Source organism: Pogona vitticeps, chromosome 1 (genome assembly GCF_051106095.1).
Source record: "Pogona vitticeps strain Pit_001003342236 chromosome 1, PviZW2.1, whole genome shotgun sequence".
NCBI lineage: Eukaryota > Metazoa > Chordata > Lepidosauria > Squamata > Agamidae > Pogona > Pogona vitticeps.
In genome coordinates this window covers 108,728,422-108,740,693 of record NC_135783.1, presented here as the reverse complement: position 1 = coordinate 108,740,693, position 12,272 = coordinate 108,728,422, and the positions used below count along the sequence as shown (strand labels likewise).

Sequence of the window (12,272 nt, the reverse complement as noted above, 5' to 3'; positions counted from 1 at the left end):
CAAAATGGAACAAAAATGGAACAAAAACAGCCGGTTACGGATTAATCAGTTTTCAATGCATTGTAGGTCAATGGAGACTCGACTTACAGACTTTTCGACCTGCAGCCACTGTTCCAATACGGATTAATTCCGTAAGTAGAGGGTCCATTGTAGAGGCCAAGCAGTTACCACTTGTTCAAATGTACGGAAGAAATTGAAGTCGAAGAGTCAGAGAATCTTATGTGTTCCACAACACAAGGAAATTGTTTTCAATTTTGAAAGTAGAGTGAAACAGGAAATGGCTTTTCACGACTGTGTTTCCCTAAATGCATAAGCATGAACTCACATGCTATGAGAAATATTTGCTTGTATTCAAAATACAAACTACTGTAAACAAACTTTAGAATAACTATTTCATACTTGGAAAAACTGTGTAACAATGATTTCTAAAATGCTCTCAGGTTAAAAGTACAAGTAAAGTTACCAAAAACGAGCATTCTACACTCCTGCTCTATTGACAAAGGGTGTGTCCATAACTAACCATTTAAAAGCAGTTATGCTGTCTTTCCAGAAACCCTGGAAATTATAGCCCTACAAAGTTGGGAAAGAGGTGGTGTAGAAGCATAGCCAACAGCAAAAAAATTCTCAGCACTTCAGACTACCGTTCTCAAGGGAAAGCCAAGCTTAATAAAATATTAGAAAGTGCATGTACGTTGGTAGCACAAATATATTCTAAAATTAGTTTTTTAAAAACAAACAGCTGACTTGTATTCATGAAGGTTTTCATGGCCAGGATTTAATGGCTGTTGTGGGTTTTTAGGGCTCTTTGGCCATGTTCTGAAGGTTGTTCTTCCTAATGTTTCACCAGTCTCTGTGGCTGGCATCTTCAGAGGACAGGAGTAGCACTCTGTACACTGCTGCAGTTTGTTTGGGAGCACAGAGTTCCGACTGGCAAAACGTTAGGAAGAACAACCTTCAGAACACGGCCAAAGAGCCCGAAAAACCCACAACCACCAAACAGCTGACTGTTGAAACTAGAAATAAATAGCAAAATGCTTACATAAATTACAAATTTTTACAGAAGCTTATTGCTTTAAAACAAATTAAAATATGCTACAGGGTGTTTTTTTTGGGGGGGGGGCAGGGGGAAAAAACCAGCTGTCCTTGCCCAATACCGCCTTTCCCAGGAAGTACATTAGCCGTCCTCAATGTGACCATCTCCAGACGTTTCTGATGACAACTCCCATCATCTCAGGTCAGGTGGGCTGCGGCTGATGGGAACTGCCATTCAAAACATACCTAGGATGCCTTGTTTAGGAAAACTGGACATATATGAATAGAGGCCAAGCAGTAACCACTTGTTCCAATGTATGGAAGAAGACCAGAATAGAATCTTTTTCCACCTGCCAGAAAACCAGGAACAACCACCAATCAATTGTAATAAGCAGAGAATAACTTGATGTTTATTAATTTCTTCTTCTTGTAATGTTTGTTCCTTTAAAGTGTGGGTATCTAAAGGCAGGGCAGGCAAAGTGTGGCCTTCAACATATTAGTGGGACTGAAATTCTCATTAGCTCTAGGCAGCAGTGCAAATGACAAAAAAGGTTGGAAGGTGCTGTTCAACAACCTCCGGTGGGCTGCTCTTGGCCATCTCACTGACAGAAGAATTTGCTAACCAGATGCCTTACCTGCTGTGTCTGTGGTACCTATTGAGCAAAGCCACAAATGGAATTTTCCATCAGCCTTCTAAGCACAACTGAGAACCAAAGCCCAAATTTGGCATGCACCTCGAGTGAACAGTTCAAAGAAGTGCTCTGGTACAGGGAAGCTTTGCTCAGCCAGATCTTTTTGGACAACTCCTGCAATCCCTTACCACTGGCCCTATTGGCTGGAGCTTCTTGGGGTTGGTCCAAGTCAACTAGAAGGTCAGGGATTCCCCACCTTTCAACAAAGATGAAAGGCACATTTATTAAATCCCCATTTCGAGAAAATGCTTTAGACATAGGACACATTTGAACAACCACACCACCAAGCCACAGTTCTCCGTCTTAACGATGCTTTTCTTTCATAATGCGCAAAAAAGTGTACCCTTTGAGCCAAAGGACTGGTGATACAAAGATTAAAAAAAGAAATAAAGTAAAAAACAAAACTAATAAGGGTTTTCATCTTGACAGTCTCTTAAAGTTTGCTCAGTGAAGTTCTTTCAAACTATTTAACTGTACATAATCATACCTCGAAAAGATGCTGTAAAGGATTAGATTTCAGTTTTTCTTCAGAGCCAAACCGCTGGAAGCCAGCTCCCAACAGACCTGGAATAGGTAGCCGTTAGGTAACCATATAATAGTTGATACCTCTCACTGTTAAAGAATAGAGCAGGGTATATAGAACAGCAGCAGCACTTCCCTGTATGTTTAGTTTTGCAGGGCAATGATATTCTACAAATGAATAAAACAGATATCAAGGCTAGAATAACCAAAAGACCTCTGATGCCTTCTATAAATCCTGATGCTTACTGAATCAGCTGAAGCAAAGAGGATAGGCAGAGTTTGACAGGTAGAGTTTTTAAGTGGCACCCAGAAGTCACATGAGCCAGTTTTGGAAAGAGTTGCCAGAACGGCTGCAATGTGGGTGGGACTAAATTGAAAAAGGAGAACTGGGACCACTTCTGTGCACCCTTTTGCCTAAAGTAGTTTTTTAAAATCATGGCAGAATGTTGGTGCTGCGTGGAAGGAAAGGAAGCCAAAGGTATATGAAGGACAGCTGAGGAAGGAGCCATATCATATTGCTTTGGTTTTGGCACAACCCAAAACTTATTTGCCTTCTTTTATAGTCTTTAGCCCAGAACTTTGAAAGTTGTTTTGAAGACAACTGAAGATAAGAACATGCTCAAGTCATTCACTCATAGCATTGGTAAGATGATGCACTGGATTCCAGAGCATCATCCTACCACTACTTCATCGTAGGTGACTTCAGCATGCCATTTTAAAAAAGGCAATGTTCCAAGCTCTAACATAGTCCACTCATTAGCACATTCCTCTTTTAGTGTACTTAACATTAACACTATGTACGGGAAAACAGTCCATGTAATCTTTGGTTGTTTGAAATAAACAAGATGCACAAAGCTGCTACTTGAAATGGCTAGACACACAAAATGCCACAGACTCACAGAAAAAGCCATTTTTGGAATTATGAAATATCCACAAGATTTAAGTACAGGCATACTGACTGACAGCAAACTTCAGGCAGACATAAGACAATCAAACACAATGTGATTTTAAAAAATATATAGGATGAAATCCTGTCATGTAACCTGCAGAAAAATAATTTCACCAGCAGGAGATGATTTTCAGTAATTAAAAACTTCCTGCTTCTGTTCCTTGGCTTTTCTGACCCTGGCTAATCTCTGGCATCATACAGAAGCAATGAGAACCACAGGACAGAAGGAGGAAGTCTTTAGTTAATGAAGTATTATCACCTGCCAATAATGTCATTCAGCAGTGGCAAGTTTTAGTAATTAAACACTTCCACCTCCCATTTCAGTCCCCATAGTTTGCAGGACAAGAAAGGCATTATACAGTACAGTAGCTGGAAAAGCAACAGGACGGATATATATATATATTAGTTATCAAAAATCAACACTTCCTGGGGACATCATCACCCTTTTACAGGCACAGTTGCACAAACAGGATTTTAGCAATTTTCTTTGAACAATATGTTCCAAACCACTCTTAAAAGATACTCAAAAATGATTTAGCATGGAACATGCTAAAGATAGTGCCAGAGACGGACCACTAAGACTTCCTCAGGTTTCCAGAAATGCTTGCACAGTTTACTGGGTCTTAACCAACATAAATGTTCATAATTAGCACATACACAATACAAATGAGAGGCATGATTATGCAAGACATACTTTAGCCCACCATAAGTAGAATACGACAAATCTGCTTTTCAAAACTACAGTTCCCAACCAATATGGCTATTGGCAGATTCTGGGGACAGTAGCACAAAAAAAGTAACAAGCTATGCCCACTGTAAGAGCAAGTCACTGATATTCAAAACATTTTTTCCTTTTCCTCTCTAAGAGGTTCACTATGAAAAAGTTTGACAAAGCCCAGGGCTCCACTATGCAATACCAACCATCAGACAGAAATGTTAAAAAATTACTTACCAAACTGCATGCCCCAGTCTCCTAGGTAATTTATTCTTGTAACATGGTGTCCAAGTGCTTCTTTGAGATTTCCTATGAAATTTCCTAAGCATAAATCAAAATTACGATTGATCTCAGCTGTAGAGTTCTTCCCCAGATGCTTATTTTTATAGAACATCAACTCCCTTTCCCCCTATACTGCTTCCAAGAAATGCAACGTCTCCATAAAAAGCATTTCTCAAGAGATACCTAAAGTACGAGTCTGAGTATGGTTTTCACGAAATATAATTTCTTGCCTTTTCTGCTACTAAGAAAAAAAGGAGGCTGTACAATAGGTCAACATGGAAGCAATTGCACTTTCTGTGTGTATTTTATTTGTCCAGGAAACACAGCACCTTAATGCCTAAAATCTACATAAATTGTATTATTTCTGTTTTCAAATAGTCACAATTAAAAAATAAACAAAACACATGTAGGCAGCCAGGATGCCAGCTGGACCAAGATCTTCAGAGTTCCATTCCTGAGCAGCAATAATTTCTGAATAACTTGCAATTTCAGTGCAATATACTTGGAATTTAACCTGGGCTAAAACAGGCATGGACAAAATAGGGATACGTATCGTCAAGCTGCACACCACTCTACGCGTATGGCCAATGGTACCACTAGGCTGAGTGAAGTCGCTGTTAAAACACATTCCAATTGTGCTAAATTTCCATCCAACATCTTCTAAGGACAATTTTAAACTAAGAAAAGAGTAAACTAAGAATGTCTTGCAAAAGCCACCAGCATGCCTGCTTTGATAGCTTTCCACAACTCTTTAAATCTATGGCAGATTATCTGCAAAAGTAGTCCTCAAACCACCAGTCACAAATCCTGGACCACATCCTTGTGAATGCAACCACTCCCATCACCTGTGTGGATCTTAGGAAGGAAGGTTCCTTTAAGACCACTGTGACAAGCAACACCTACTATATTAAATGAAACATCACTTGCAATCACAAAGGACTTGGATGCCATCTACAGTATGTGGTCGAAACAATAGCAAAACTATATGTATGCACTCCAGTTATGAGAGACCAGCAATCTGGACAAGGAAACAAGAACCAGGGACTAAGTACTTAAATTATGGCCTATCTGATTTGCCAGTGATTGGGACGCAAAACACCATTAGATCCTGAAACATTAGAGAGAGAAAAAGAAAAAACTTCCAGATTTATAAATGAAACACTCCAATACTTTGTGGCTTGAACCTACAGGACAACACCTGACATCATCCATCCACTCTGGCATATTCTGCAGTCTACATTTTACAATTGCTACCCTGGATGCAATAAATTTCTGTCTGCAAAACCTGAAGAAAGCAGGAGGTAAAATATCCTATCATGATATCAAACTGTTCCTGCTTTGTTAGTCATTCTAATACTGTTTCCTTCTGAGATCCAGACCAAACTTATCTGCACTACTGTTTGGAAACTTTAGAAATCTCTTCTCCCTCTCTTTGTTCCCCTCCTCCTTATGCCTGGTGGCTACCGACAGTCTTTTTTTTTTTTTGCCAAATTCCTTTTTCAAGCTGTCAAAAGCTGGGATCATCATAAATACAGAGACCCCCTTGGAGCAAACTTTTGGCACCCAAAGCCAAATATCTATATACTGAACAAACAGGAGTGATAAGCACTCGCAAACAGGATGGTCCCATGAATTGCCTCTTAGACCCTCAGCACAGGAGACAGCCTTCCTTTTCAGGTGACAATTCTGTATACCTTACCTATTATCGTAGAACGCAAATGACCTACATGAAACTTCTTTGCAATGTTGGGCGAACTGCAAGAAATAGTAAACATTATGATTTGAGGTTCCATGTTCTCTCCCCCATATCCAAACAAGGTACACAGGCATGTGGGCACCTAATCATAAATTTATCAAACCCCTGTCTCCAAACAAGAGACTCTGTGCTCCTCACATGTAATGAAAAGTGAGAAAGAAAATATGACTGTCAGGCTAAACCATGAAAACAATAGAGCCCCACAATTTGGATTCTTGTATAGAATCTCTGTTCTGAAACAAAAGAATTGGTAATTTCCTTGACAAATACTTGGCTGTTGTGTTAATATATCTCAGCACAAAAACAGTTTACAAGCCACACTTCAAAGGTTTACATGCTGGTCCATAATTCACTCAAGACAATGGCTGAAATTCTGTTGCACATCTACGCCTGCACAATGGGAATGACATCATTAGCAGCAGCCTGCCACTGATTAAAGGCTTCCTTTTGTGATTTTGTGGTGTACGTGGCTCATACATATCACAAAAGGAGTTCTTACTCAGTGGCAATCCACCCCTGCCAATGATGTAATTCTCATTACACAGGCAGATCCTGACCATCAAAATTTCAGCCAAGGTGTTTATACTTATGGCCTATATCCAATTTCTAGTCCCATTGAATCAATGGAACTTTCATTTCCTGACTTACTTTAATTGGGATTGCAAATTGAAAAGCTACACTTTTTGCACATATGTTCTTTCCAGAGCTTGGATTGTTGAATTTTAAAAAGCACTTGTCGTGTTGCTCATTACTTCTTGACAGCCAGGTTGCCCTTATCACAGTTGCTTTGATTGCTTAAGTGCTTCATTGTGTTGCATGTGGTGAATACCGTCAAGCTGCTTCTTATGGATGACTCTAAGAGTTTACCTCAGAAACACTTACAAAAGTGAAAAAAGAAAAAAACCAAAGAATACTTCCTTTAACATTTAGGATTGAGTGGCAAGGTATCTGGAAAATTGCCTCAAAAATGTATGAAAATGCTCTTAGAAATAACTAAGTTTTATTCATTGTAAGCCCATTACTCTAGTCTTTACACTAAAAACAAACAAGAGGCTTGTATCTCCTAGTCATATTGCACACTGCTCACAAGTACCTAATTACTTGCAAGTTCTGGTTCTCTTCTCAGTATTATTGACAGGCAATATGAAGATTTTTTTAAATAATTAAAGTAGAAGAAAGGGAATATGCATCCCATACACATACAGGATTATGAGTGTGAATGTTTTACATGCCCAAGTTAATTTTATTTTAAAAAGCAATAAAAATGGGGAAAAAACACTGCAGTGAATGGTTGAGACAAACCACACCAAGACCATGAATCTGAGCTGATGGACAAGGATATCTGCATAATCAGCTTGCAGATGCCTGTGACATCCAAGGCATTATAACAACATGATTCAAAATTATCAAGCCTATGCACTCACCTAAAGTCAACTAGCACCCTTCCTTTCGGCAATTCTGAGAGAAGTTCACTTTTTAAGCCATACTTAGGGCCATCTTCAAACACCTGCTGCAACACTGTCTTTGGAAGCAAAATATAAATACACTGTAAAAGCCTTGATTATTAAGAGAGCAACAAAGAAACAAGTGAATACATTTCTGTTTAAATGCTCATACAGGTTATAACTTATACAAAGAAAGAAACAAAGTGACACTATTTCAAGTTACAAAATATCCTTCAAGAGCTTGTAGACTAACCGTCAACCTATTGGTTTTTTCTGCCCTTTTTCATGATCTGTCTTGAACTGGGAAAGCTTTTATTTTCCAACATATCCATATGCTCTCTAAATCTGATACTCCATTTTCATAAAATAACATTAACATTTCCTCAAGCTCTTAAAAACTGATAGTTTTTACTATTAGAGCAGATTCAGTTTTACTGTCTGTTTTAGCAGACTGGTACTGTTTTTCTTTGTGGTATTAATTTATATGCTTTGTTTTATTATCTTTTACAATTACATTTACATCACTTCTTACCAGTTTATTAACTAACTTGATGCGTAGGCTAAGAGCGCTGAGTATACATTATGTAAATAAATACAATAATTAAATGCTGTACAGTGGTACCCACAAAGATGTATCAGGCACGAAAAATAAAAATAAATATGCATGTCACAGTAATGGCAACCACTTTCCTGGCTTCGATTCTGAAAAGTGGGGTCAGATCGTGCACACAGGCTATCCTGGTAAGGAATGCACCGGGTATAACAAAGGTAGAAAATAACACAACCCTCCTGGCAATGGAGAAATGTTCCGCAGTTACACTGCTGGCTGGGAAAATGTCTTGATCTTGACTGTGTGACATGTGATCGGGGGGGAAGCAACAAACTAACTGGGGGAATAACTAGAGAACATTTCTCTTGTGTGACTAGGGCCTTATTTATTTCAAACCCATATAAGTTTTTGTTTGAAAAATCTACTGAAAACTATCCAGAGGCTCACAACAGAAAACTCAAGCGCCACTCTCAACTCTTCCCAGTATGTGAAGGCAGGTACCCTCAGTCTCAAAGGCTGCATGTTCAGTAACTTTTCTGACATAAGAAAATTAAATTGCATAGATGTATAGAAACAGTGAAAGCAATCCTATTGGTAACTTAGAGAATTCAATGTGTAGCCCGCATAATTAACTTGTAAACCGCCCAGAGAGTGCTTGAAGCACTATGGGGCGGTATATAAGCAGCACGCTCAGCTTTACACTCGTGTAAATGAAATGGGGTCAACTGCAGGAGAGCAAAGTACCACTAGTCAAGAAGTTGCTGCTTGTATCCTTCATTCTGTGCCAGTCACATAGGTGGATGCAAAATGAGGAACACAAATGATAATTCATTAACCAGCTGCAACTCTCCCCAGCAGTTTACACACTTGTGCTCACAACTGTGTAGCTAACTGATAGGATTCTGGCCTCATTCAAGGGACAGAGGGACATTAACCAGTGTTCTATATCCCAGTTTGGGGCATCTGATACAAAGGATAAGTGGCTGCGACCACGAACAACCTGCACTACTCTCAGGAGACTGAAAGACAGCTTTTCAATAGCATATTCTACAGTCCTTTCCCCCCTCAGATTCCAGTGAGAAGTACTATAAAGGACTGCACAGCCTGTTGAAAGAACTTCCTACAGGTGTGGAAACCCTGGTCTACATGGATACACTTCACCCATTAGCCTTAACCAGGCATCTTCTGTCTTCTACCAAAGCTCCATATATCAAGCAACATTCCTTGTAGGTTGCGCCCAGTACTCAGACCATATGCCTCCATCTTAGGTAGGAGAGATCATAAGCTTCCTGAGGAAACTGTAGTCCATAGGCAGATGACACAATTTAGCCCATCACGGATACTGAGGACCAAGATACCAAAATCCCTTGTACCTTGCCCAAGATAATATAAATTCTGTATTTCCCAGTTTAAACAGACCCAAAAGGCATCTTATCTTATTACAGAAATTAATCAGCTCATCTATACAAATTTACAAGAATTACTATCCCACTGTGTTCAGTATAATGATTTTCCAAGCAGGATAAAGCAGGTCATTTCTGATTTCAACTAGAACAGTCACTCTTTGCTAAAGCAGAAACTACTGCTTTACATTTTAAGGGGTAACTGATCATGACACATTGAAAGGATGTTTAGGTTAACCAATCTCCAAAAATTTATGAAAAATATTATGAACACTGTCACGATTCCACGTGGCTCCTGATCGTTTCACCAAACTAGGAGCTCACGCCACGTGCCCCTCAGCTGCAAACAGTTCATTTAATCAACAATATCTATTATTAATAATAGATGTCCAGACCATATGTCATTTTAAAAGAATCAAATAGAAATTGTTTATTGATACAGGTGTTGATAGAACAAGCAATGTTGTTAACTCTTTACCATTCTTCTTTTTCCACCCTCAACCACCATTCTCCTGCTGAAACTCCATCAACTCTCTAACACTCTAATTCTCCATCTCAAAACCCTCTCTAAACCTTATCTATGTCTATCTAAACTCCTCCTCTTGCTGCTGAGTGTCTTATACCTCGTAACTCCGCCCCTCCAGAACTCCCATTGGTCTATGCAAATAGCATATGAATATTCATGACAATGTGGGCAAACTCCACAAACACAATTGTAATTTTCCATATCTTGCTTCATTCTGCCTTACCCCCATGACCTGAATCCGTGAGCAAGTAATGCCACTGAACTGCAAGCCATACTCTTTCATTATACTGGACTTCAAAAGTTTTTGCCATCACAGGTATGTTAATCTGCTTATCTATGCTTGAATATACTTGTCACTCATCAATTACTTTTTTACATCTATCATTAACATTTCTGTCTGCCATCCTCAAGGACTGTCAACAACCTTTAATGCCTACTAATTAACCATCATCATGCTGGAACTCTTGCATTCCACTATATTTCAAAATCCTATCTTCCCATTACTGTATAAATGCACATCTACAGAAGCTACATTCCATTCAACTAAAGAAATAGGCTGCAGTTCACAAAAGCTTAGTCCCAATAAAACTTGTTCATTTAAAGGCTCTGCAAGACCATTTTTCCACTGTGACAGACTAATAAGTTTCCCTCCTTGAGAAATTATACTACCATAAAACTCAGTCTTTACTCTCCCTGTCATCAGGATACAAGAACTACAGTTTAAATACTAAACCATTAATTTGTAACGTTGAAGATCTGTTACATAAAATTGGAGGACAGCAGATGCTAAGTTGTCTAAGGATTATGCCTCTGTGCTATGCAAATGGTATACAAGCACCAATATGATGAAGGCGACAGAGGTAGTCTCATGGACACCTTACAAAAGTCTTGCATTACAGATCTGGAAAAATGTAAAGTTTTGAACATGCTTACATTTTATTTTTGATATGTCAGTTTTCCAAATGTTTTGAATTAGTTTTACTTCACAAGTTATTTCATGACAAAGGAATGAATTTATATCCAGTTTCAGGGATCAATCTACCTATTGACTATCTCAGATTTTTTATATTACTTTAGAGCAATGTTTCCCAACATTTTTGAGTCACAACCCCTTTTATAACAGCCAAGTAACCTGAGACTCCACCATATTTGCATAAAAAGGCATTTTAATGCGGTAAAGAAAACATGTTAAAATAGATCTTTTCAGAATGTAATTTTAACCTAATATATTAATATTAATGTAAAGGTTCCCCTTGACATTTTAGTCAGTCCTGTACGACTCTAGGGGCGGTGCTCATCCCCGTTTCCAAGCTGTAGAGCCAGGATTTGTCCGAAGACAGTTTCCGTTGTCACGTGGCCAGTGCGGCTATACACAGAATGCTGTTTACCTTCCCACTGAGGTGGTACCTATTTATCTACTCGCATTTACATGCTTTCGAACTGCTAGGTTGGCGAGGAGCTGGGACAAAGTGACGGGAGCTCACTCCATCACATGGATTCAATCTTACGACTGCTGGTCTTCTGACCCTGCAGCACACAAAGGCTTCTGCGGTTTAGCCCACAGCGCCACCACGTCCCCCAATGTAACAACACATAATTAATGTAACAATACATAATTATAGGGGGCATAAATCTGCCTCTAACAGATAAAATTTGAAAAGGAAAATATGTCAACACACTTCTTAGTTTAATTTATTATTTGGGGTGTGGAAACAACCTTCCTTTCATCTCCCCCCCCACAAGAGAGCCCCGCCACTCAAGCCCAAATACCTTCCCCACAGCCCCCACATTCCCTTCTCCTTCTCTTTTTTGGCTTCCTCCTCCACAACTCAGGCAGTACCTGGAAGCTTCTCCTTGCCCAGGTTCCCTCTCACATTATTGTGCCACTGTCACCGCACCCAAAAAAGCATGTACCTCTCTGTATACCAAGAGGATTAAAATAGAACAACCCTGTGCATGCCATATTTAATATAATATAAAAATAATTGCAACTGAAAATAACTGTGGTGATCCTCCAGCAAACACTTCATGGCTCCCAGGTTAGGAACCCATGCTAGAACCTATATGCTGGTAAAGAAATTAATAAAACTTATCAGGGTGGTACTTAGAAAAGAACATCTGAATGTGCTAGGTGACATGCCCAGTCTACAGCTAGAAAAGTATAATCTGAGCATTTTTGTGAATCCTTAGCCAAAGCCATTAAAAACTACCATAATAACCACAGCTGTCAATGTTTTGATACACACGAAATTTTGATACACATGAAACACCAGCTCTTACCTTTGTTAATAATTCTCTGTCTATTGTGAAGTCCACAGTTTCTTTACCTGTGCTGATTTCACTAATTACTGTATCACATTTTAGCTAAAATTAAAAAAACACACAGAGAAAACAGTGGAT

The 12,272-nt window shown here is 39.0% G+C and overlaps 1 protein-coding gene across 4 annotated transcripts in view; it reads right to left on the bottom strand.

The window, feature by feature from the left end:
• RARS2 (arginyl-tRNA synthetase 2, mitochondrial) overlaps window positions 1-12,272 on the bottom strand; it is a 33,040-nt gene that overhangs the window by 16,635 nt on the left and 4,133 nt on the right. For all 4 annotated transcript variants that reach the window (XM_078380408.1, XM_078380407.1, XM_020790494.3 and 1 more), the window contains 5 exons: window positions 12,153-12,236; window positions 7,373-7,470; window positions 5,892-5,947; window positions 4,148-4,231; window positions 2,212-2,288 (listed from right to left, as the gene is read on the bottom strand). In XM_078380408.1, coding sequence (XP_078236534.1) covers window positions 2,212-2,288; window positions 4,148-4,231; window positions 5,892-5,947; window positions 7,373-7,470; window positions 12,153-12,236 — 399 coding nt within the window. The remainder of the gene's footprint in view (window positions 1-2,211; window positions 2,289-4,147; window positions 4,232-5,891; window positions 5,948-7,372; window positions 7,471-12,152; window positions 12,237-12,272) is intronic.